This window comes from Acartia tonsa, chromosome 7, assembly GCF_053477335.1.
Source record: "Acartia tonsa isolate MP-2025a chromosome 7, ASM5347733v1, whole genome shotgun sequence".
NCBI classification, from domain to species: domain Eukaryota; kingdom Metazoa; phylum Arthropoda; class Copepoda; order Calanoida; family Acartiidae; genus Acartia; species Acartia tonsa.
In genome coordinates, this window is record NC_137266.1 from 43,228,900 (window position 1) to 43,256,834 (window position 27,935).

General features: G+C 34.1%; 1 protein-coding gene across 1 annotated transcript; it reads right to left on the minus strand.

Annotated features, from left to right (window-relative positions):
- holn1 (CD2 antigen cytoplasmic tail-binding protein 2 homolog holn1) lies at positions 1 to 27,837 on the minus strand. Its single transcript, XM_080166367.1, has 14 exons — positions 27,101 to 27,837; positions 23,648 to 23,727; positions 23,031 to 23,088; positions 21,005 to 21,076; positions 20,630 to 20,724; positions 19,531 to 19,628; positions 19,118 to 19,227; positions 18,811 to 18,911; positions 11,582 to 11,634; positions 6,963 to 7,030; positions 5,951 to 6,060; positions 4,154 to 4,220; positions 1,397 to 1,481; positions 1 to 761 (listed from the first exon to the last, which is right to left on the minus strand). Exons 1-14 carry the CDS (start codon positions 27,153 to 27,155, stop codon positions 698 to 700), a joined length of 1,116 nt encoding a protein of 371 aa, XP_080022493.1. The 5' UTR covers positions 27,156 to 27,837; the 3' UTR covers positions 1 to 697.
- Between the last annotated feature and the right edge of the window lie 98 nt (positions 27,838 to 27,935).

The following is a 27,935-nucleotide window of genomic DNA, read 5'->3' on the forward strand; positions in this document are numbered from 1 at the left end:
TTGAAGTTAAAAACAGATAATATTTTATTCATAACATATTCACGCTTTTACAAAATAATACATAATTTATATCATTTTTACGATAGAAAAACTTTAAATTTCACAAAATGGATTTTTAAAAAATATAAGATTTTATGAATGAGAAAGAATAGAAAAACAGGACTGTTAAAGAATTAAATATTAATTCATTAAGTAACTAGCTATGTGTCTTTATATGGATTTTACAGATATCTTAAGAGATAAGACAATGGACGATAAATTGATTTACTCACCCCAATTACGATTCATAAGATAACCCCTTCATTAGTTGTGGAAAAATTTGAATACTTAGGTAATGTTTGTACGACACAATTAAAGTTATTATTAAAGTACCCAAAGTTTGTATAAAATTATACAAGATACATATGAAGCTTTCCCCTCAAAGTTCCTAGTCGAGCACAATCCGCCCCCCCACCCATCTAAAATAGGTAAGTGTACTATTTCTATCTAATTTAAAAAATAAGGGGAAGGGGTTTCAGTATTTGATGAGTCATTTGAGGCTTTTTTCAACAACGGTTTCAATAACCTGTTTGATTCCGCTAGAATTGATTCAAAGCCGTACGTCCTATTCTACTATTTATTACTTTCTTTTATTTAAACATTTAATTTGCGAATAATGAAATATAAAAATAATCAATATATAATACTAGATGAAAAGTTATGTATAAAGATCAAAATCAATTCTTTTTGAACTTGAGAAGTCTGCACTGGTCCCTGCTTTCCTGAAAAGCAAAAAAATAAATTATTAAATCCTTTTTTGTTCTTAAATCTATCCATCAATCTATATATTTAATACCTAGCTATTAACTTTTCGTCCATACTCTACCCACATATCTATCTACTATATGTCTTATCTGTTTGTCTGTCCTTTCGTTTGTCTATCTGTCTGTCTAACATAAATACGTCACCCCCTCCTTCAAGTATCCCGACTCCACCCACATATCAATATATCCATCTGTTCAACTCACCTACACCACACCCCCTCCTTGAAGTATCCTGACTCCGCCCACTTATCTATCTATCCGTCTGTGCAACTCACCCTACACCACACCCCATCCTTGAAGTATCCCTACTCCACCTACATATCTATCTATCTTTTTTTTAAACGGTCTACCCGTTCGTCCGTCCGTTTGTCTGTCTGTCTAAGTCTCTAACACCACAACCCATCCTTAATAAATTTCGACTGCATCCACATACTTATCTTATCTATTCGTCCGTTCGTTTGTCTGTCTGTCTGCACCACGCCCCAACTGTGAAGTATCTCAACTTCTTCCACTTATCCTTCTATCTATTTGTCGATCTATCTGCATGTTCATTGATCTGTTCATCTGTCTGTCCGTCCGTCTTTCCAACTCACCTACACCACACCCCCTCCTTGAAGTATCCTGACTCCGCCCACTCCAACATCTTAGTGCTTGAGAAAGGTCCTTGCATCTCGGCATCTAAAATTAAGTAAAGGTTAGGTTATATAAGGTTTGTGGAGCCCCACAGAGATACAAATAATTCCAATAATCTAGAGGAATAAGACAATGGCCGATAAATTCATGTACATCCCCAATGATGATATACAATATTAACCCTTCGATAGATAACAAATAGTGGTTGAAACGTTTGGACACTTAACCAAATGAACCAACCAATCAAAATTCATTAAAAGTCCCAAAGGTTGTTAAGCCAAAGAATAAGAAAACATTTTTCATAAGATTTTAGCAACTAGTGAAATAAACATCCCAATGTCCCCTTTTTGCATTAAATTTTTTTTTAAAATAAAACCGCAAACTTTCATAAATGCGATGATTTATACAGAAAAATAAAATTTTTAAATATTTAATTTTAATAAATAAAATATAAAAAGTTACAAGACACAATCAAACACAAAGAATTAAATAGAATAAAAATCAATTTGCAATTGTTAGAGGGTAGAAATGGGATAGAAATTGTTAAAAGAACTAAAATCAAAAGAAAATTCATTCTATAACCAAAATGTGCACATAACTAATATCAAAGACATTTGGACTAGGTGTTTTCTTACAATCAGCGTTTCGGAGCCGCTCCCGCCTTTTTCCGCCGCCGCCAAATAAATTTTTTTTGCATTTCTCGCCGAATTAGGCAATTTGGAACCATTTGAGACCATGCTATTTTTTTCAAAAATGTATCCCTTTACAAGCCAAACGGCGGTGGACGGCGGGGTTAAATATAAGGTAAAAAATTTTTGAAAAAAATAACATGGTTTCAAATGATTCCAAAAGTCCCCCGCAGGGTTAATTATAAGAGGAAAAATTTTTGAAAAAAATAACATGGTCTCAAATGATTCTAAATTGCCTAATTCGGCGAGAAATGCAAATTTTTTTTGGCGGCGGCGGCGGAAAATAGCGGTAAACGGCGGGAGCAGCGGTACCGCAGCTTTTTTAAATTCAAATATTTTATACTGACCTACCTAAAAAGATTTTATTTCAATATCTTTAAAAGCACAAGAGAAACACTGAATTTAAGATACATCTTGATAAACGAGAATTTGAAAAAAATGACGGCGAGAAATGCAATAAAATTTTTTTTTGGCGGCGGCGGAAAATGGCGGTGAACGGCGGGAGCGGCAGTCCCGCCGCCGTTTTTTTTTTTGAAAGATACCAAAACTTGGGGTAATTAGTGACCCAGCCCAAAAGATTTTAACCAATTATCTCTAAAACTAAGGGAGTAGCATCCAAAATAAAATTGCTGGTATGTCGTGGCACGAGTCACCACATTCCCCCCCCCCCCTTTTGTTGAATAACTGCTTACAAACAGGATAATGTTTAAGGACATACTTACATTTTTAGGACATGATTACAGAGATGCATCGCTTATAACATTGTACTTTGTTGTCATAGAAATCAGTATTAAAAAAAACCAGATCAGTCAGATAATCCAATCACATAAAAATTAGTTGTTAAAAAAGTAAAAAAAAAAGAGTTCCTACGCTTTTTAAGGCAAAGTTTTAAATCGATAGTACAATTCTAACATGCCTAAATTAACGAAAAAGCTATCCGTTCCGGACGTACAGACGGACCGAACCTAATTATGGTAAAGCTTCGCTTTTAAAAAGTAAAATATATTTGTATATTTTTTCTAATCCTTTCTGTGGGAAAAGCAAACAAATATTTTGATATTTAAATTCAAGTGTATTTTTACAAATATCATGATCATGCCATATTTAAAATTTTATATTGTTGAATAAAAAAACAGTATCAATTGTAAACTTAATATCTATCTAATTTTATCTATCTATATACTTTTGATCATCTATCGATTTACCAACTTTTATCTAACAAAATATCTCCGTTTCTCTTTTTATCTTCCACAACTATATCTATCTATCTAAACCTCCAATTATCTATCTATAAATCTTTACTTACCTCTATCTATCTATCTATCTATCCTCTAATTTATCTTTCTATCTCATCTTCTTTATCCATTTGAACTACCGATCTGTATACCTTCATCAATCTATCTATTTATCATTTCATATATTTATACCTCTTTCTATCTATCCAATCACCTCCATTTTACTATCTATCTGTCTATCTGTCTATCTGTCTATCTGTCTATCTGTCTATCTGTCTATTTGTCTATTTGTCTATCTGTCTATCTGTCTATCTGTCTATCTGTCTATCTGTCTATCTGTCTATCTGTCTATCTGTCTATCTGTCTATCTGTCTATCTGTCTATCTGTCTATCTGTCTATCTGTCTATCTGTCTATCTGTCTATCTGTCTATCTGTCTATCTGTCTATCTGTCTATCTGTCTATCTGTCTATCTGTCTATCTGTCTATCTGTCTATCTGTCTATCTGTCTATCTGTCTATCTGTCTATCTGTCTATCTGTCTATCTGTCTATCTGTCTATCTGTCTATCTGTCTATCTGTCTATCTGTCTATCTGTCTATCTGTCTATCTGTCTATCTATCTATCTATCTATCTATCTATCTATCTATCTATCTATCTATCTATCTATCTATCTATCTATCTATCTATCTATCTATCTATCTATCTATCTATCTATCTATCTATCTATCTATCTATCTATCTATCTATCTATCTATCTATCCACCTCTACATTTATCTATCTACCTATCTTACCTTCGTCTTTTGTCCATTTAAACTCCCACATAACTTCATCGTCCAATCTTATTGCAGGTTCACTGGTCTAAATAAAATAATATTGCTCAAAAAATCATATAATACTAGCAGATGCGCCACTAGCATCTAGATGCCCATTTGGGCAGGATGAAGGATTCTGAAAACAAGTTTAAACCCTTCAAAAGTTTAATTCTAAAATTAAAATAGTCTAAAACCATCCCGGACGCTTTAATGGAGAACTCAATCGGTTCAGAAGTTCTTGAAATCTTAAGCTTGAGAATAAAAAACCTTTTGGACGGTTGTGATGTAAATGTTGTTTTGTAATTTTCAAAATTACATAATCTGATTTTCAGCTTTTTTCAGTGATGACTCCTAGAATGTTTAGGCAAAGCATCTCTTAAATCAAGTCTTTAAACGCAATCATATTCTTACTATCTATGCATCCTGTATTCAAGCAATATTAAGAATGTACTTTTACTTTTCATACAGAATTCTAAATTAAATTAGTTTCGACACTCTATAAGTGAAAATGTTCGTTTGTCCGACTGTAATTATTAAGATTTGCTGCCATAGACGTTATCGTACTTGTTATTAAGACCTATAAAAAAGCTTTATTTCATTTTTAATATATACGGTGATTTCCATGAAAATTCACAGCAAGTACATAACCCCCCCCCCCCCATATTTTTAAAATAAATTAAAACAATTTTTTAGAACACTTTTTTCTATATACCTAACCCCTGCAGGAGGCCGTAGCCCTGTGGGACTACCCTTATCCAATTTTATATTAGCTAAGGTAAAACTAGGGTTGGCAATACGTTTAATTTTTGGACCGGATTCAGATTCTTACAAGAATCCGCCAAAACATAAAACAGATTCTCCGCGGATTCCGGATTCTTATTTTTTTTGACGGATTCGGGATTCCAAAATTGGGCGGAAGAGGGGGGTTATGTGTTCGCCTAGGCACTTTGAGAGAAACCGCCCAAATAAACCATTACGCTAAATTATCTTTCTTCAGACAGGCAGAGCGGATATTTGAAGCATTAAGGGTGAATATGATTATGATATCTAGTTTTATAGGAGCGCCGCGGGGCGGTATATCAAGTACACACTACCAGAGAGGGAGGGGATATTACACTAATTCCCAAAGTTTTTAAATAATGTTTTCTTATTCGTTGGCTCAACAACTATGGGGACTTTAATCGAATTTTATTAATTGGTTGGTTCATTAAATTCAGTGTCCAAACGTTTCAACTATTATTTGTATTTTACAGAAAAGATAATTTCGTGTATCATCATAGGGGAAAATAAAAAAGCTTGGATGTCCTCGCTTGAAATTCCCATTTCAAAAATAAATTTATTGGGAAAAATAAAACATATATCAAAAAGAACAATATTATACTAAAAACTAAAATTTTCTAGTAATGTTTATAAAGTTTATACTCTTTAAAGATTAGGGTATACCTTACTGTTAATTGAGTCTACCAACAGTTTTTTAAAAAATCTTTTGTGATACATGATGTTTGAGTTCTTATGGATAGAAACTATGAAAAAAATATCGCAAACTTATCATTTTACCACTTTTTATTCTCAAATCTTTAATTTAAAATTCTATTTCTAGTGGGGAAGTTCGTGAGAAGGGGGGGGGGGGGGTAAGGAGGTGATTATCCCCCCCCCCCCCACACAAAAATAACTTGAACTACCAGGCCCAAACAATATAAAAAGCTTGGCCAATGAATTATTAACCTGAGTCAATATCAATTGACAAATGGTTAGGTCTTCCTATGAAAACCTTACCTCCGATTTTGAGGCCCCGTTAGCCCCATTGGTATGACTGGTTGATGGTTCTGTTTCTGTACTACCATTACCATTTGAGGTTCCACTCTTAGGTTTCTCATCAAAACTATCTAGAAATCATTTTATGTTAAGATTTTATAGTTTTATCTATCTGTCAGTTGTCTTATCTGTCTGTTTGTCTATCTGTCGGTTTGTCTATCTGTCTATCTATCTGCCTGTCTATCTTTTGTTTATCTTTCTATGTGTCTGTTTTTCTGTCTGTCTATCTGGTCTGTCTATAAGTCTCTCCATCTGTCTGTCTGTCTATTTGTCTGCTGTCTATTTATCTGTATGTCTATGTATCTGTCTGTCTGTCTATATATCTGTCTGTCAGTCTACATATCTTTCGGTCTGTCAATCTAATTGTCTATCTATCTGTCATATCTACTGTATATGTATCTGTCTATATTGTCAATTTCTCTGTCTATATTTTGTATATCTATCTGTCTGTCTATATTGTCTATCAATTGTCAATCCATCTGTCTGTCTATCAGCCTGTCTATCTGCAATTATCTGTAAATAGGTATCCGTTTAAAGTAATATCTGTTCATCAATTTTCTTTTCTGTCTGATGTTTGTCTATCTATATAGAAGTGTGTCTGTTAAAATCAGCGTGGCGGAGCCGTTTATTTTTAATGCGGAGCCAGGTCTAGAAATAAGGCTCCGGCTCCGACCTAAAATCAAGAAAAAATCGACATATTTTTTCCCCCCATAAAAAAATATTTTTTATCTTTGACTTTTTGAAGGTTTTAAAAGTTCAATTTTTGATAAAAATGGAGTTGAAAAACTTAAAAAGGGCATTTGCACATGACAAAACAGAGTTACCAAATTATAATTTATAAAAAATCTCTTTATTAATCTAGTCCGGAGCCGGAGCCGTTTTTAACGAAAATTACGGCTCCGGCTCCAGCAAAATATGGCGGCTCCACGGCTCCTGGCTCCGCAACACTAGTAAAAATGTCTGTCTGTCCTACCTCCAAACATGTCCAGAGCATCATCATCATCCACATTTTCTGGTATCTCCGTCTTCTTGCTGTTCTTCCTAAATAAGAGGATTGTTGGGGTCATTCAAATATAACTGCATTTGTCGATTTTCTGATAGCAACGGAAAACAATTTAATTATACATCCTTGTTCTCTGCAAAAATATACGTTAAACTTAAAAAAGGTGTTCAACGCCCTCTAAATTTTTTTCTATCTCCTTTACTATATGCGTAAGATAGAGTGACTTTTTTAATGGATATGACACATAACTGAGAGTTGGCATTTCTTAAATATCTCCATCCTGGCGGGCACAGCATGCCAGGATGCGATTGTTTGAATAATCTAATAGTCATATTAATACCTAATTTGCTTCCCCTGTTCATTTGTTTAGAAACCAGAAAAAGTCCGGATTTATGTTTAGCACCCTGTATAGCGTAGTATTTATGATACGTAAACTTCAACGAATGTTTTATTTTCTGAAGTTGTGAAAGCGCGGTCTGATTAAATTAAAACTTTTGATTGAAGTACATATATATCTTTAAAACATCACATTTAATAATTCCTCTCTTTTTTTAATACATGAAAAAGTTTCGTATTTTTGTTTATTTGTCTGAAAAAAATATAAAAAAATACACGAATAGTATATTATAAGGAAAAAATAAGTCAAGGTGGATTTGTTTTTGAATAATATTTGTTAGTGTTACACTTACTATACTAATACTTTAAGAACAAGGGGGGGGGAAGTTTTGCCACTTTCGCGTAATCCGTGATTATTAGGCTAGGTATTGATGTGAGACTATAGGTTATTTGGGATAAAAGTTTACTTTTGGGTAGTACTTCACGTATATTTAATCATTTTTTGGATAGGTCTCCAGGTTCAGGTGCTGCAGGCTGGAAGGTGGTTTCTGGACAGGTAAAAAAAATTTAAAATTTTTGTTTGAAGAGTTAGAGATCAAATTATTAAACAAAATATGCATCTTTATGGATATAATTGACATATAAGAAGAAAAAATTAAAATCGGCCTCCAGGTTCAGGTGCTGCAGGCCTCCAGGTCAACTCTGGACAGGTAAAAATCAAATTTTTTATTTGAAGAGTTAGAGGTCAACTTATAAAACAGAATATGCATATTTTTTTATATTATTGACATTTTTGAAGAAAAAATTAAAATCGGCCTCAAGGTTCAAGTGCTGCAGGCCTCCAGGTCCACTCTTGACAGGTTAAAAAACAAGTTTTTTATTTGAAGAGTTAGAGGTCAACTTATAAATCAGAATATGCATATTTTTTGATATTATTGACATATTTGAAGAAAAAATTAAAATCGGCCTCCAGGTTCAGGTGCTGCAGGCCTCCAGGTCCACTCTGGACAGGCAAAAAAACCAAGTTTTTTATTTGAAGAGTTAGAGGTCAACTTATAAAACAGAATATGCATATTTTTTGATATTATTGACATATTTGAAGAAAACATTAAAATCGGCCTCCAGGTTCAGGTGCTGCTGGCCTCCACGTCCACTCTGGACAGGTAAAAAAATAAATTTTTTTATTTAAAGAGTTAGAGGTCAACTTATAAAACAGAATATGCATCTTTTTTTGTATTATTGACATTTTTGAAGAAAAAATTTAAATCAGGCCCCAGGTTCAGGTGCTGCAGGCCTCCAGGTCCACTCTGGACAGGTAAAAAATCAAATTTTTTATTTGAAGAGTTAGAGGACAACTTACAAAACAGAATATGCATCTTTTTTGATGTTTTTGACATATTTGAAGAAAAAATTAAAATCGGTCTCCAGGTTCAGGTGCTGCAGACCTCTAGGTCCACTCTGGACATGTAAAAAATAAAATTTTTTATTTAAAGAGTTAGAGGAAAACTTAAAAAACAGAATATGCATCTTTTTTGATGTTATTGACATATTTGAAGAAAAAATTAAAATCGGCCTAAAGGTTCAGGTGCTGTAGGCCTCTAGGTCTACTCTTGAAAGGTGAAATATAAAAAAATTTGATTTGAAGAGTTAGAGGTCAACTTATAAAACAGAATATGCTTCTTTTTTTATATTATTGACATATTTGAAGAAAAAATTAAAATTGGACTCCATGTTCAGATCCTGCAGGCCTCCAGGTCCACTCTGGACAGGTATAAATTAAGTCTTTTTATCTGGAAAGTTACAGGTCAACTTAAAAAACACAATATGCATTGTTTTGGATATAATAAATATACTTGAAGATAAAATTAAAATCGGCCTTCAAGTTTAGGTGCTGCAAGCTTTCATTTTCAGGTATTTTTGCTTTTTTTCCTGTTTTAAAACATGGTAGGTAGGTATCATACATTTTTACTTTTTTATATGGACAGTGACACTTTTACCTGGCTCCTGGTGAACGCTGGTTGTTGCCGGCCAGGTGAATATCTCAAATGGTTATTTTGGAATTTAGAAGAAAGATTTCGAAATAGAATAAGTTTAAAACTTAAAATATAATAATATAGTGAAATTAAAGGACCTGGAGCCTGTCTGGACACACATTTTGAAGCCTTAAATGATTAATTTTACTATATTATCTTATTTTAACCATTTTTTTAATACATACCTTTTCTCTAAATTCAAAAATTACCTGGATATTTACTTGGCCAATGGCCAACAGCGGTCACTGGGATCCATCAAAAAGTTTCAATGAATATGATAACTACCAGGTTTAAATAAATATAGAATAGAAAAAAAAGTAGAGGGAAATCTAATAAATAGGAAATATACCTGAAAATAGTCTCTAAAGTTCACCTGGAAGCCTGCAGCACCTGAACCTGGACGCCAATTATATTTTTTTTCTTCAAATATACATGTGACATCTAAAAAGATGCTAATGTTGTTTTAAAAACTGACCTCTAACTCTTCCAATAAAAAATTTGATTGTTTTACCTGCCCAGAGTGCACCTGGAGGCCTGCAGCACGTGAACCTGGAGGCCAATTTTAATTTTTTCTTCAAATATGTCAATAATAACAAAAAAATGCATATTCTGTTTTATAAGATGACCTCTAACTCTTCAAATAATTTTTTTATTTTTTTACCCGTCCTGAGTTGACCTGGAGGCTTGCAGCACCTGAACCTGGAGGCCGATTTTAATTTTTTCTTCAAAAATGTCAATAATACAAAAAAAGATGCATATTCTGTTTTATAAGTTGACCTCTATTTCTTTAAATAAAAAGTTTATTTTTTTACCTGTCCAGAGTGGACCTGGAGGTCTGCAGCACCTGAACCTGGAGACCGATTTTAATTTTTTCTTCAAATGTCAAAAACATCAAAAAAGATGCATATTCTGTTTTGTAAGTTGTCCTCTAACTCTTCAAATAAAAAATTTGATTTTTTACCTGTCCAGAGTGGACCTGGAGGCCTGCAGCACCTGAACCTGGGGGCTGATTTAAATTTTTTCTTCAAAATATGTCAATAATATCAAAAAAGATGCATATTCTGTTTTATAAGTTGACCTCTAACTCTTCAAATAAAAAACTTGTTTTTTAACCTGTCAAGAGTGGACCTGGAGGCCTGCAGCACTTGAACCTGGAGGCCGATTTTCATTTTTTCTTCAAAATATGTCAATAATATCAAAAAAGATGCATATTCTGTTTTATAAGTTGACCTCTAACTCTTCAAATAAAAAACTTGTTTTTTTACCTGTCTAGAGTGGACCTGGAGGCCTGCAGCGCTTGAACCTGGAGGCCAATTTTAATTTTTTCTTCTGATATTTCAATAATATCCATAAAGATGCATATTTTGTTTAATAATTTGATCTCTAACTCTTCAAACAAAAATTTTAATTTTTTTTTACCTGTCCAGAAACCACCTTCCAGCCTGCAGCACCTGAACCTGGAGACCTATCCAAAAAATGATTAAATATACGTGAAGTACTACCCAAAAGTAAACTTTTATCCCAAATAACCTATAGTCTCACATCAATACCTAGCCTAATAATCACGGATTACGTGAAAGTGGCAAAACTTCCCCCCCCCTTATGTCCATAAGTTGAGAAATATTAAACAATTTGAAGAAACAAGGATGACAAAATGACATAACAGTTTGGATAGACAAACGAACATTAAAAGAATGAATTACTCCCCCCCCCCCCCCAAGACAGTCTGTAGCTCAATTATAGTGATATTGTTGAACAGGGATGATATGATTTATTGCTGTTTAAGGTAGGAGTCTGACTTTTTAGATCCCTATGACCTGTTGAGAATGTAACAAATTGGAGGTCGAACGTTTTCTGACTTTATTCTTTCGTTAATTTGTTCGGGTCGACCCCCCCCCCCCATTTTAAATTTTAGTTCAAGAGAAAAAAAACTTTTAAATTTTTAAGTAGTGGGGGTTTCTAGAGGCAATTTCTGTTGGGAGGGTGGTGATACCCTCCCCGCAAATAGTTATAAACCTTCCCAGGACCTATGAGAAGCTACATTGTAAAAGAGGACCACTTCGGTCCAATGGTTATCGAAATTTTTCGGTACAGACATACACAGACAGATCCTTTTATAAAGGATATGTGACTTATTGAATTATGGACGTACGGCGTACTCAGTCAAATAAAGGATAAATAAGAATATAGAGTAGCGGCGCTACTATATATATGACTTACTTGTCTTCCGCTTCTATTCTGAATGTTATTGACTCAAATGTCTCATCATAAACCTAGGCAAAAATTGATTTTTAACAAAGATGATAACACCCATTGATTCTCAATCCTATACTAATAGTTATTCATTATATCGTAATATACACATCTATCCGCAGATAGTAAATGAAAAGTGATTTAGTCCAGTTTTGACAAGCAAAAGACCGGGGCTAACAAAAGTAGTATTAAACTTGGTGTATAGGCTTTATCTTTGGACTGAGAAGATAGGTTATTAGGGATAAAATCATTTTTAAATGATGAATTTCCCCCAGATTTAAGATTTTTTGGACAGGCCTCCAGGTTCCGGAGCATCAGGCCTCCAGGTGGTCTCTGTACAGGTAAAAATTAAAAATAAGATTTTTTTTTGAAGAGTTAGAGGTTAACTTATAAAACAAAATATGCTTCTTTTTGATTGTTATTCACATATTTGAAGAAAAAACATACATATTTTGTCTCATAAGCTGACATCTATCTCTTTAAAAAAATTTTTTTTTTCATTTTTACCTGTACAGAGTTCACCTGGAGGCCTGGAGCTCCGGAACCTGGAGGCCTATCCAAAAAAATCTTAAATCTGGGGGAAATTCATCATATAAGAATGATTTTATCCTTAATAACCTATCCTCTCAGTCCAAAGATAAAGCCTATACACCAGGTTTACGCAAATGTGTCAGAACTTCCCCCCCCCTCCTTGTTCATCTATTGTCTTATCCCTAAATCTCCCTGATGATGGTAAGTTGTATTACAATGCAGAAATAAAGTTGGTCTGGATTTGACAAAGGTAAATAAACCACAGGGATCTTAAGGGATAAGACAATGGACGATAAATTAATATACATCCCCAATACAATAAAATCATCCCTTTAGTAGATTAAAATTATGGGGTGAATGTTAGGAATCTAATAGTCATAATTCAATTAGAGTAAAAATAAGTTTTTTTTTGGCAACAAATAAGATTATCTGGTTATAGAACTTTGGGTACCAGTGTAAGCTACAGTCAAATGTCTCCTACCCCCCTGATAAACCCAGGGACTAGGGAAGTCTTAATGATATTAGACACTGCTGTTTAAATCATCTCCTTAGTATGCTTAAAAACTTTGGGTACTTTTTATAAAATCTTGTTTGGTTGAATCGAACTTATAGTGTCAAACTTTTCAAACAAAACTTCAAGGAAACTTTACAATAAACTTCAGCCGGCAATTTTGAATAGCAGCTGAGAAAATCTCATTTCCCCAATAGCGTTACGGGCCGACTGGCGGACTAACTGACAAACAAAGTCAATTATAGAGTAAAGGCGCCTCTAAAAACCAGCGTTTCGGAGCCGGGAGCAGCAACATTTTTGGTGGAGCCGGAGCCGTATTTTCGTTAAAAACGGCCCTGGCTTAAGATTAGCTAAAAATGATTTTTTAAAGTAATATTATAATTTGGCAACGGTCTATTTCCATATAATAAACTGAACAAATTACTTAACAAATAGACACACATCCTTATACTTTTATATAGCTTTAATCAAATAAAAGCAAAATATTTTATATTATTTATTTTATTTTATCAAATTCAATAATGAACAAAAATTGATATATTAATTTTAAGGTAGGAGCCGGAGCCGGAGCAGCATCAAAATTAAACGGCTCCGAAACGCTGCTAAAAACTCTTACTGTTCGTTTACCCTAATAACTTAAATGTATTTATGGAAGTTGATATCCTTTTTTTTCACTGTTAAAAATTTCCTGAACTACCAATAAACTTAACAAGAACACAATATGCACAAAACAAGGCAATCTCAAGAATCTAGGGATTGGTTAATTGAAGTTAATTTTATAGTACCCCCAAAAAAAATATTTATAGTGATATTAAACAGGGATCTAAAGGGATAAGACAATGGCCGATAAATTCATTTATATCCAAAATGATGATACCCAAAAAATTACCCCTTTTAAAGTTTACAATAAGTGGGTTTAAAACCTTAGGACACTCATCTTAATGAACTAACCAATCAAAATCAAATCCAAAGTCCCAATGTTGTTAAGTCAACGAATAAGAAAACATTAAAGCTTTGGGGACTAGTGTAATAAACAGCCCAATGTCCCATCTCTCCCTGGGTATTAAATCTGCATCAAATATGACGAGCCTTTGCTAGTTGCTCTAATTTTAAATTACCCTCAGAGAAAGGACAACTGAGAATAAATCAATCTTTCCACCAATCCGTGTCTGTTTTATACTTCCTTACTGGTATCTAACATTTATTAGAAGGTGCTTTAACACATAGCGTCGGTAGAGCACTGATACCACTACCCTATTTTTTTTAATAAGGTAGGGGGTATATTTTTTCCTAAGCCTAATTACTGCGTGGGGACCTAACACTACGGGCATATACCTGCGGGAGGAACTAACACCCAATTTAACCTAACCTAAAATGACCTTATGTAATAAAAAAAAATAACGATAAACGAATCCCTCACCCCTTATTTTTTATTCATTCCAAATTAAGGAGAGGAGGGGAGGGCCAAAGAAAATGTAAGATTCTGCCAATTTTCACTTTCGTCCAAAATTAATTTTGAGGATGTCAAAACAATTAAAATTGGAAAGAAAATTTAGAGAATGCTACGTTTATACCAAACCACTAATTTTCAAAAGCATAAGGTCTAGTATATATGGACCAGTATAACTAACCGTAATGGACAGCTCTAAAACAATGCACGATAATTCCTGTAACTATTACACTGTGGGCTACAATTGAATCAAGACAAAAGTAAGTGCCGAGCCCTGGGACCTATGTAGGGTGAAAATAGACATCAATCCTTGATGATTCCAGGTGGAGACAAAATATTTCAGCGGGGTCTTTTGTTTTTTTTTCAATTTTAAGTTGTGAAAAAAAATTGAAAAAAATATGAAAATCTTTAATAAAAAACAAACAAAAAATATTTTTCAATATTTTTTTTCACAAAAAGATACAAACAACTTATATAAATACTATAAGCTTTAAAAAAATCACAATTTTCAAATTTAGACTTTCAATAAAAAGATTTGTAGAAAAAACCTAACAACAAATTCTAACATATTTCTGATCAACATAGCAATAAAACATCTTTTGCAAAATCTTTATCATCAAAAATAAATAGCACTTACTAAAGACTTTTTTTCATTTAAACTTATACTTTTCACATTAATTAACTTTAAAGATTGATTTTTTAAAAAGAAAGGTTGCGTGATTTTTTTATTCATAATTAATTGCCTAATTTTGAGATTCAGATAAAAAACTTTACTGCTTTATATCATGGGATACTCTACTAGCAGCGGCTACGCCTCTAGAGGCATATGAGGCCCTTAGGTTGGGGGGGAAGACGAACCCCCCCTTACAATTACAGTTTTTTTAATGAAAAAGTTAAAAACATTTATTTTTGAGAGTTAATTCTCTTGGGATAGTGATGGTACCCTTCCCCAAAATAGTAATAAACCTTACCAGGACATATAAGAAGCTACCATGTAAAGGAGAACCATATTGGTTCAGTGGTTAGTGAGATCCCTTGGTGCACAAAGACTCACATAGAACCTGTTACTTTATTATAAAGATACATATATACACAGAAACTCTATAATCAGAGTATGTCTGTTTGTTCATCCGTCTGTATAAAAATATTACAGAATATATTTATTTGGTACTAGCGGCTACGCCCCTAGAGGCCTTTAGTGGCACTTGAGAGGGGAAGAAGTGGTTGAATTCTACAACTAGATTTTTATTTTAGACTTAAAAAGAAAAAGTTATTTTTTGTGTGTGAAATGGGGTCCTTTTTTAGGGGTTGATTTCTCCTAGGATGGTGGAGGTACCCTCCCAAAAAAAGTTATAAAACTTCCAAGAACCAATGAGAAGCTACATAGAAAAAAAAGAACCATTGATCATTGTTAATTACTATTCAGGGATCTAAAGGGATAAGACAATGACCGCTAAATTGATTTACATTCCCAAATATGATACATGGATAACCCTTCTGTATGTTTCAGTTAATGGTTGAAATGTTGGGCACTTAATTTAATGAACCAACCAAACAAAAATCGCAACAAGTCCCCTAAGTAGTTAAGGCAACGAATAACAAATTGCTATATTAAACTATGGGGACTAGTGTAATAAACAGTCCATTGTCCCATCTCGCTCTGATTAATATATCTTTGCATCTGTATATTACACTTGCTATTTTCTTTATTTGTATTCTTTTAAACTTAACAGCTTCACTAATTATGGATGTTGTCTTTTTCCCTTGTTAAATCCAATTACCTAATTCTGGATATTCTTTGAGGTTGATAATTACAATTATATTTTATCAAATGGAAAAAGAACAATTTAATCAAAATTCAAGATAAAAATTATTTTATCACTAGCGGTTTTGCCCCTAGAGGCATCTAGGGGCCCTTGATAAGTGGGGGGAAGTTGACCCCTCCCCTACTTTCAGTTATAGTATGTAAAAGAAAATTTTTTTTTTTTAAATGTTGGGTAGGAACTCATTTTTTTCTAAACTCAAAACTTCTCAGGACCATGAAAAGCTGGAACCAAAAGGAGAACTATATCAGTTAAGCGGTTACAAAGAATCTTCGGTACCGACAGACACCCTCACACACACACACAAACAGACAGACACAGAAACTGTTACTTTTATATAAGGATTAATAGACACTAAACTACTCCTTAATATGTTGATCCTATCAGTCTAAAAGATAGGTCAATAAAGAAGAACTAAATTGGTCCAGCGGTTAGCAAGAACTTTAGGCACAGACAGAAAAAACACACAGACATCCTATCTTTTTTATACAGGGATATAACTTTTAAACGATAGGAAAATTTTTTTTTCCAGATCATATTTCTCTCACTGCTTTAAAGCACTATTTATGATACAAAATAGATTGATGTCTGTTTGTCCATATTTCTGATGCTTAAGAACTAATATGGTTCTTTTTTTACTTTACTATGTAGCTTCTCATTGGTCCTTGGAAGGTTCATAACTTTTTTTGAGAAAGAGAAGAGAAATCGCCCCTTAAAAAAGGACCACAACACACAAACAAAACTTTTCCTTTTTAAGCCTAAAATAAAAATATAGCTGTAGAATTAAACCCCTTCTTTCCCTCTTAAGTGCCCCTAAAGGCCTCTAAGGGCGTAGCCGCTTTAGCAAAAAAAATATATTCTGTATTGTTTTTATACAGACGGATGAACAAACAGACATACTCTGATTGTAGAGTTTCTGTGTATATATGTATCTTTATAATAAAGTAACAGGTTCTATGTGAGTCTTTGTGCACCAAGGGATCTCACTAACCACTGAACCAATATGGTTCTCCTTTACATGGTAGCTTCTTATATGTCCTGGTAAGGTTTATTACTATTTTGGGGAAGGGTACCATCACTATCCCAAGAGAATTAACTCTCAAAAATAAATGTTTTTAACTTTTTCATTAAAAAAAAACTGTAATTGTAAGGGGGGTTTGACTTCCCCCCCAACCCAATGGCCTCATATGCCTCTAGAGGCGTAGCCGCTGCTAGTAGATTATCAATTAATATAAAGTAGTAAAGTTTTTTATCTGAATCTCGAAATTAGGCAATTAATTATGAATAAAAAAATCACGCAACCTTTCTTTTTAAAAAATTCAATCTTTAAAGTTAATTAATGTGAAAAGTATAAGTTTAAATGAAAAAAAGTCTTTAGTAAGTGCTATTTATTTTTGATGATAAAGATTTTGCAAAAGATGTTTTATTGCTATGTTGATCAGAAATATGTTAGAATTTGTTGTTAGGTTTTTTCTACAAATCTTTTTATTGAAAGTCTAAATTTGAAAATTGTGATTTTTTTAAAGCTTATAGTATTTATATAAGTTGTTTGAATCTTTTTGTGAAAAAAAATATTGAAAATTATTTTTTGTTTGTTTTTTATTAAAGATTTTCATATTTTTTTCAATTTTTTTTCAGAACTTAAAATTGAAAAAAAACCAAAAGACCCCGCTGAAATATTTTGTCTCCACCTGGAATCATCAAGGATTGATGTCTATTTTCACCCTACATAGGTCCCAGGGCTCGGCACTTACTTTTGTCTTGATTCAATTGTAGCCCACAGTGATTAGGTACATGATTTTATAAACAATACTTGTTTTTTTTTCAAATGATTCTGATTACTGGGACAATTAGAAATAAATCTATTAAGCCTCCTACATTTTATTCAATTGTACTGAGTACTTAAATCAATGAAAATAGCATTAAACCTAGCCGTAAACTTTTTCTATCATCATTGAAAATAGTGGACCAGACGTTCTCCTTTATATTGAAGCTTCATAAACATAAAGGGAAAAGGGGGGGGGGGCGAAAGTGACACTTTTTGAAACCAAAACTAAAAGTCAAAGGAACTCAACTAAAAAAAGAGATACAGGTCTGACATTTTGCATGGCAGTTGCATTATAGGGGTAAAATATGGAACTGTGAAAAAACGGCGGCAAAACCGCCGAAAACTGCCGAGAAAAGGCAAAAAAAAATTTGCGGGAAACGGCGGTTTTCGGCGGTTGCGCCGCCGTTTCTTCACAGTTCCATATTGTACCCCTATAATGCAACTGCCATGCAAAATCTCAGACCTGTAACTCTTTTTTTTAGTTGAGTTCCTTTGTTGACTTTTAGTTTTGGTTACAAAAAGTGTCACTTTCGCCCCCCCCCCCCCCTTTATAACTATTTTGGTGGAGGGCACCGCCAAGCTCCTCGAAAAAATCACTCCTGGAAAATACTGCCCCCCCCCCCCCCCCCCCACCAAAAAAAACTTAGAAAAGCTTTTCATATTTACACACAATTTTGCAAAAACACTGCGATATCTGGTTTATTAAAGTTCAAAAGTTGGGTTCCAAGTTCACATTGTTGTAGTTATGTCACATAATAATAGTAGCAGCAGACTGACACATTTATTGGGGGGGGGGGGGGGGGGGGTAAACCTACTGATAGTACTGTGGTGATTTTAAGCTTTTTTTCGTTGATGGAGAAACACCCCTCATTCAAAATAAATGAGGAAATATTAGGATATTTAATGTTAAAAGCTGATATTGCTTTATTCATTGTAAGGGATAGAGACTTACAAAACTCCCCCCCCCCCCCCCCCTCCATTTTGGGACCAAGCCTTTGGAGTGTAAAGTCTTTGGGCGAAGCCAATAGTAGAGAGAGAGACAAAGAAACCTACCTCCATATTACCGGACCGTGTAAGAATACTATCCGCCATTCCCGTCAATTTCAGCATCGCCTCCTTCGCCTCTTTCTCCGCAGGGTCTTCGGTAATTCCCGCCTTTTTTTTAACAGCTGTTCATACAATTTCGACAAAAAATGAGGACTATAGCTAATGAAAACAACGACTATTTTGTCCACTAGTAGCGCATCAAAAAAATCTATCAACAAATTTAGTACCTAGAACCAACAATTAACATATTTATTTAGAAAAAAATAGTATAGCAGATGTGCTTAAAAAATTATGACACAAATGTATGAACGTTCCTTTTTTCGTTTCCACCGTTCAGAGGCGGACAAAGGCTTCTTGTTGCCGCCGAGCCGCCGCAGGGCTTTGGCCACACTCTCTTTGGGCTTCAATACTTTCAAGATTTCCCTTTAAATAAAAAGATTTAGCCTAATAAATTAAAATATTTATAGTTGACACATTTTATGGATAATATTTATGTATCGCATCGTATTATTAACAGCTTTCCAAGGATTTAAATGTACAAATATAAGATTAGAATCAGTTCTGTAAGTCTCGAGAAGCACAAATTTTAGGTACTTTTTCAAATGTTGATTCAATAGAATTGTTAAAAATATGTAGTGTTCAAAATCTACAACCAATAATTTTAACCAATTAAGCGATAATTTATTTTATCGCCTTATCCTTTAATATCCCTGCCAACTACCCTACCTGTAGGTCTGAATTTCATTGTACTTGTCCTGGTCCTCCTCCTCTTTCTCATCCATCTCCTCCTGCTTCTGGATCTCTTTGGCAGTTTTCTCCTTCACCTGAAGTTACAAACACGATGAACGCTTCGGGTACACGTCCTCGCCACGCCACCTTGAACATACTCTGTGTATGAGTTGCAGTGTAAGGCCTAATAGACAACCAACTCTTTGATTACACGAACATTGTCTGAAAGTCCTAACTGTACATGATAATGCGTTAAGCCAATGAGTTTTGGGCCAAGGCATTCCCCCATACTGTTAACTATTAATGTCGCGCACCTGTCATAGCAGCAGTGGAAACCAATTTTAACGTCTTTAGTTATGACGCGTTGTTAAGCCGAGATTCGAACCTATCACCTCACGACGACGAATAGATAGTCTTCGAGTTGAGCAACGGTTACGGGTTAAGTTTAGTTACATACATATGTACAGATATAAATATACAGAGTTAGGGAAACCTATGAGAACTGAACAATGAAGTATACAGGGTGTCGGAGCCGTATAATTTTGATGCGGCTCCGGCTCCAGCTCCAGCTCCGGCTTCTACCTTAAAATTAATATATCAACTTTTGTTGATTATTGAATTTGATCAAATAAAATAAATAATATAAAATATTTTGCTTTTATTTGATTAAAGCTATATAAAAGTAGAAGGATGTGTGTCTATTTGTTAAGTAACAAGGGTTTTTCAGTTTATTATATGGAAATAGACCGTTGCCAATTTATAATATTACTTTAAAAAATCATTTTTAGCTTATATGGAGCCGGAGCCGTTTTTAACGAAAAATACGGCTCCGGCTCCAACAAAAATGTTGCTGCTCCCGGATCTGGCTCCGAAACACTGAATGAAGATCATCATGAAGTGTTATTGGTAATCCTAAGAAAATTCGGTGCTTTAACACAAAGTACTCGAGCACTTATTTAATCAATATTAGGGATGTACATTGTACAATGTACAATAAAAATTAATTTATTTACAGTCCTATCCTATTAGAACAATAAAATAGAGAGAATTTTTTTAATTAGCTGCCCATTAAGATCTCGGAAATACAATGTCCTACCTTGACCCAATCAATGTCATCCAGCCACGCATCTTTGATCTCCTCCTTCTTGTCGTTCCACACAAAGTTACCGTCCGCACTGAAGCTTCCCTCCTCCTACCATTCATGCGATTCGTTCTTGTTTTAGACAGGGATATAAAGGGATAAGACAGTGGCTGATAAATTGGTGTACATCCTCAATGATGATATAAAAAATAAGATTTTAATAACTACTGAACTGATTGAATTTTTCATTTTAATAGACATTCAAAATATTAAGATCACAATTGCAATTTGTAAACAGACGGACAAAGACAGTTATAGAGAAGATGTGTATTAGGATGAAATCTTTATTATAGAAAAGCCTCGCTGTTAAAAATTCCGAATCGCATCTTCCCTGTTCTTCTTTGAGATTGAAGGGAGTTATTTTGATGTCTCCATCAAAGTTCATTGTGTCATCCTCTTGTCCTGAATAATTAAAGGAGTAAATTACTGACAGGGAATTAACTAGGTAACTAAAAGAAAGTGTTTCCAGCATGGCTTCGAAACAGATTAATATCCGCTGTATTGGGATCAGTTCTCTACCATACTAAAAATTATGTAGTATAGCATCATATTACAGACAATTTCCAAGGAATATCAAAATAAAATCATAAAATTAAAACAGTTTTATCCAGGGTTGGAAAAAACCCGGTTTTTTAAAAATAACCCAACCCATTGGGTTTTATTAATAAAGTCCGTTTTTTTGGGTTTTATTGTTTTCTAGTGATTAATACCTGGGAATTTTAAGATATAAGGTTAAATCATTTTTATAAAGTAACAGGATGTTTGTCTGTACCATAGGATCTCGCTAACCGCTGAATCGGTATGGTTCTCCTGTACAGGGTAGCTTTTCAAAGGTCCAGGGAAGGTTTATTCCTATTTTGGGGGAGGGCACCACAAATCTCCTAAGAGAAATCTGCCCCTCCCCCCCAAAAGTAGTTAAAAATCTTCAACGGACCCGTGAGAAGCTAATTGTAATTGAGAACCATATCGGTTCAGTGGTTAGGGAGTTATTTTGGTACATAGGGACAGACATTCCGTTACTTATATATAAGAATAAGCAGTTAAAATGCAGTTATATAATAATTAAAATAAAATGCTTTTATAATATCAAGGGGGGGGGGGGGGGGGAAGTTTTGACACATTTGCGTAAACAGGGAGCATAGGCTTTATCTTTGGACTGAGAGGATAGGTTATTACTTATTAGGGATAAAATCATTCTTATATGATGAATTTTCCCAAGTTTCAAGATTTTTTGGATAGGCCTCCAGGTTCCGGAGCTCCAGGCCTCCAGGTCCTCTCTGTACAGGTAAAAATGAAAAAAAAAAATTTTTTTTGAAGAGTTAGAAGTCAACTTATGAAACAAAATTTGCATTTTTTTCTTTAAATATGTGAATAACATTCAAAAATATGCATATTTTGTTTCATAGGTTGACTTCTAACTCTTAAAAAAAAAATTTATTTTTTTAATTTTTACCTGTACAGAGAGGACCTGGAGGCCTGGAGCTCCGGAACCTGGAGGCCTATCCAAAAAATCTTAAAACTTGGGAAAATTCATCATATAAGAATGATATTATCCCTAATAACCTATCCTCTCAGTCCAAAGATAAAGCCTATGCTCCCTGTTTACGCAAATGTGTCAAAACTTCCCCCCCCCCTTATTTGTTTGAAAATAGGGGTATAGTCCTTTCCACGACATCCCTCCATAAGGAGCGATTAGTCGTATTTTTAAAATGGCTTTTTATAGGTTATTTTAGGTTAGGTTAGGTTATATTGTGTTAGGTGATTGCCCCACAGGGTTAGGTAATTGGCCCCGCAGGGTTAGAGCCCCCCGCAGGGGCTAGAAATAGGAGAAAAGCTACTGTGAAAAATACGAAGAATCGCTCCTTATGGAGGGATGTCGTGGAAAGGACTATACCCGAAAATAGTACTCCTTATGAGTCAAAATAGAGTTAACATTATCGACAAAAGGTACATTTAAAAAAAAACCCGGTTTTTTTGTGTTTTTTTTTGAGTTAAAAAACCCAATAAAACCCAACTTGGGTGTTTTACTTGTTTTTTTTTATGCCAACCCTGGTTTTATCAATTCTCTTTGGTGCTATCAAACTGCATGGTTTTAATATTATATTTTGCATTATAATATCCTCAGAAAAAAATGTTTATAATAGATGCGATAAATAAATATTATGAAAATGTTATTAACCAAAACTTCAAATAAAGGAAATAATCGCGTTTCAAATCTGTGTGCAAAATTTTGTGAAATTCTTGCTTACGTTTAAGTGGACTATATCCTGTTAGAAAATTATCATTTCGAGGTCTTTTTTATTTCTTATTGCATGGTGGAAGGAGTAGGGTATAACAATGTTGTGAAAAAACTAACCTTCTATATCATCATCTTTTAATCTTTCAAATTTCTTCTCTCTTTCTCTTTCCTCTTCCTGTAAAAATAAAAAGTAGATGAATTTTAAGATTTTTGAACAACATTTTTAGAACTTCAGCTCAAAGTGCCTAACGTGCACTGAAACCCAACCCATTTAAAAAAAATAAATTAAAGATAAGGGGGTGGAAATCCTTTGCATAACCCCTGCAGGTCCTGTAACCTTGAGGTGATACCCTGTCCTAATAAAAAAAAGAACGAAAAAATATTTTCATATTTAAAACATTTGTAGGGTTATGTTTTTAAGCACTTTCGAGGAAAACCACCATTTTAGAAATGACTTTTTTTTAAGGCTCAACGGTAAGTTAGTCAGAATGTCTTATTGTTTAATACTTATACTGTTTTCTTTCCCTTTTCCTTAAAAATATGGCTGTGTTTCTAATTTTACACAGCTGGTAGTTGCAAGGGTTCGATATAATTGAAGGTTTCTACTGCTCAATCTGATACAAAACACGTAATAATAAAAAAAAGTAGAGGTATTTAATTGGTCAAAAGCTTTCAGACAAGAGTTGTGCAATCAAAGAGTCCAATGGTTGGTCAGTAATGCTCGGCACACTTACCTCATCATCTGAGTCAATTGTGTGCTTATCATCCCCCTGGCCCTGCATCTCTCTACCAGTAGCTTTCACTTTGTCCTCATCTAAAATAATAATGGATATATGATGTACGTGGATAAATAGACAGGGGAAAAATTATCGTCAATTTTGCTTGCTAATAATAATATGGACCTCAATTATTGATCAGTAAGTTCATCCAGTAGGAGAGGAGGGGGTAAAGGGGATGGGTGGGGATTTCGTTATTGTAGCCAGCTGCGAGTATTACTTAATTTGAGTACATGAAAATCTGACCAACCTCAACATTGTACTGACGAGATGTAGCTCTGGAGGCTAATCAATCAACGTAAGGACGAACCAACCATAATTATAGAAAAGCTTTGCTTTTAGAAATCGTATTTTTGTTGAGAGTATCGGTCTCACAGACACTCGATATGCCCTAGTTATAGAGTAGCTGCTCTACTAAAAACGTGTATATGTATTATGTATGCTCTAATGTGTATAGCAGGGTTTCGAATCCGCATTGATTTTTTGCGGATCCGGATCCTCAAAATTTGGTCAGTGCGGATCCGGATCCGGATCCTACCGGATCCAGTTCCGGATCCTTGACAATAAAAATAAAATCACCAAACCTTTCAAAAATATTTATTCTTTAATTTGAAGTCAAAAATACTTTTAATTTTCAAGTCTGACCCTAAACCTTAAAGATTGGCTCTCATCAAGAGAATGTCTGAGATTGTATATAAATTTAGGTAGATTTTTCCCTTTTTTCTGCATTGTTTTGAGTCCAAGGATCCGGATCCGGATCCTTGGACTCGAAAATATGCGGATCCTTGCGGATCCGGATCCGAAACCCTGGTGTATAGTTATACCTATTGATTATAAGGAATCTAATAAAATGCATAATTTCTTTTCCGCATATTCTTTATGTACTTGCAGTTTTCCTAATACAGAAAATGTACCATTACCCCCCCCCCCTCATTGCCCTTAAATGATATACATTCAAAGTAAATAACTGGATGTCTTTCTGTATGTCCGTTGCAAAAGATCTTGCTAGCCGCTTGAACGCAGGTATAAGGTTTAACCAATCTAATAAATCTAAAATAATATTTGGGGGGTAAATGGAGAGGTCGTCAATTTTACTATGTGGTGCCCCCCAACGACAGCTGAAAACCACGTATAGGTTTCGTGATTTTCTTCCGAATTAATTTCGTTAATGGTATAAGCTGGCTTGAAAGAAATGGCTCTCCTAAATTATTAGTTTATCCAAAAAGAGGATATGGAATGGGGTAAAGTGGGTGATTGAGGGGTATCGTAATTTTAGCCAACTGCGAGCATTACTTTATCAAAGTATAGGAAAATCTGGTGCAACATCCAAGTAATAATACCTATAATGATTGAACTAAACTAACTAAATACATGTTCAATAAGATCTTGGTAAAAAATGGACCGATTATCTTCAGTCTATAATTTTAGGAAAGGTTTATATTAGCCCAGGACAGGTTTTGAGCTATTAATAATTAAGGGAAGATTAATTTATCCTCTAGTGTCTTATCCCTATTTTATATTTAAAAAAGGTTATAGAAATGCTTAGACATACTCAATATTAAGAAAGGGAGTCGAGGGGGGGGGGGGGGCTAATTAAGATAAGTATGGATATTTCCTTAATTATGTTGTATTGTATATATTCAGGGAGGGAGAGGACATTGGGATGCATGTTATACAAGTAACTACATTTTCATAAGTCTATGATGACAGGGAGAGAGGGGACATTGGGATGTTTATTACTCTAGTCCCCAAAGTTTTATAATAACTTTTTCTAATTCGTCGATTTAAAAATTTTGGGGACATTTATCGAATTTTCAATGGTTGATTCATTCAGTTGAGTGTTCAAAACAATTCAACCACTAATTGTAATCTAAAGATAGTTTTTAGTATCATCATTGGAGATGTATATCAATTTATTGGCACTTGTCTTATCCCTTTAGATCCCTGCTATGATGATCTTTTATTCGTTGGTCACAAACTTTTCTACCAATAATTTTAATCTACAAAAAGGAAAATTATGTTTATCTCAAATCGGGGATGTATTGTATATTAATGTATCGTCCATATTCTTATCCCTTTATCCCCCCCAAGTATAATGCATATTTGCGTACTTAATAAAAAACATACCACAGCTAAATGAAAGCAGGGAGGGAGGAGACATTAGGCTGTATAAGTGTATATTACATTAGTCCCATAAGTTATATATTAACGTTTTCTTATTAGTTGGCACAACTTTCATTGAATTTTGATTGGTTGGTTTGTGTAGTCGAGTGTTTAAACGTTTCAACCACCAATAGTTATTAATATTAATACCAATTGTAATCTAAAGCATGGGTAATTTTGTTAATCATTATTGGGGATGTACATCAATTTATTGGCCATTGCCTTTACATCTCTGACAAGAAAGATATTCAATAGATTAGTCATTTAACCCAATCTTCCATGACACAAATAGAGATATTGACAGCTAAGCCCCTAGGGTACGTTTGAGAAGCTGCACTGTAAAGGAGAACCTCTATCGATTCAGCGGTTAGTGAGATCCATCGGTACAGACAGACAAATATCCTGTTACGTTATTATAGGGATTGGGTATGTGTTAAATAAATAATCCCTTCTTTTTGTAGGAATCATCCCTTTATTAAATCTACCCCCACCATCTAACAAATAAATTTGAATAATTTGAGACAAACCTAAGAACAACTTTATTAGGTTCCACGACAAACGTAAGAGTCCCAAACGTCAGAGTGGAAAAACATCAGAGTGGACAAACGCAAGAGTCCCAAACGTCAGAGTGGGACAAACGTCAGAGTGGACAAACGCAGGATTTTTGGGACAAACGTCAGAGTGGACATTTTATAAGTAAAACGTATGAGTCTCGATTTTATAATCATTAAAGCGCTGCGGCTAGGTAGGCCAGGGTGCTGAGTGCTGCAGCCAGAGTCATTTTCTTTATGATTAGGTTAGGTTAGGTTATAGGCTAGGGGGCCGAGCGCCCGCGGCTAGGCAGGCTAGGGGGCCGAGCGCTGCGGCTAGGTAGGCCAGGGTGCTGAGTGCTGCAGCCAGAGTCATTTTCTTTGTGATTAGGTTAGGTTAGGTTATAGGCTAGGGGGCCGAGCGCCCGCGGCTAGGCAGGCTAGGGGGCCTAACTGTCTATTTTTTGTCATATAATTAAAATAGCATAGACTCTGATGTTTTACTTAAGCAATGTCCACTCTGACGTTTGTCCCACTCTGACGTTTGTCCCACTCTGACGTTTGGGACTCTTGCGTTTGGGACTCTTGCGTTTGTCCACTCTGACGTTTGGGACTCTTACGTTTGGGGTAGGACCCTTTATTAGAATATAATAAGTTTGCATTTAAAGATTCAACATAATCTAATTCAGCAAGAGAAAAACAAATTTATTCTAAATACCTTTAAGCTTGGAATCCTCCTCTAGGTCTAACTCTCCTATCTTTCTTTTAGACATTTTCAACTAAATCTGAAATATTATTTCTAAACATTATGGGGTGAATTATTAATGGATTTATTAATATTCTATCAGTCTATGTTAAATATTTAACAATAAATTACAAGATTATTAATTAAATTGTTAAAAAATCTTCTAATAAAATTTTACATTCTTAGTAAAGGGATTTGAGAGATTTTTTAAATAACATTTTTCAAAAAAGGGACTAATGAAAGAAAGGGTTTAACGATAATTTAGCTACAACACTTAATGGTGGAAAAGTTTGGACAAGATTTAATAAAAGCCATCAATGATATTCTTTGTAAAACTTTTGAGACAAGTATAATTTCCAGTCCAATGTCCACTCCCTCCCTGGTTAAAGATGAATAATATTTTTCCTTTTGAAAATGTGCAAAAAATTGCTTTTGGTAACTAGTTAATTGGGGGAATAAAGTGTTGTATATTCAATAACCAAACCACCCTACCTTCTTAGAAGTCATCTAATAAGTTATAAAATGGATTTAAATTTTTCAAATCATATAAATTAAATAAAGAACTAAACAATAACTATTACAATAAATAATAAAAAAACAAAATTTTATAGACAAAACAAATATTATACATTCAGTCAAAATATGTAAAAATTATGTAAAATAATACATTACAAAATTTGAGTACTTATTTATGCAGCTACTCTATGGTAAAGGTTTATACATCAGAAATGTAGTTTCTTTTAGGAATTAAATAATTGATTTATTTATAATAACTGCTATCATGTAGGGTGGGTCGATTTTGGAATTT

Bases quoted from the DNA above. Each gene is read 5' to 3' on its own strand.
- holn1 (XM_080166367.1), bottom strand. From the start codon at position 27,155: ATGTCTAAAAGAAAGATAGGAGAGTTAGACCTAGAGGAGGATTCCAAG. The intron at 18,912-19,117 runs AACGTTCATACA...TTAAAAAAAAGG, and splicing joins ACGGTGGAAACGAAAAAAGG to CGGGAATTACCGAAGACCCT. The intron at 1,482-4,153 runs GTAAGATAGGTA...ACTTAATTTTAG, and splicing joins TAAATGGACAAAAGACGAAG to ATGCCGAGATGCAAGGACCT.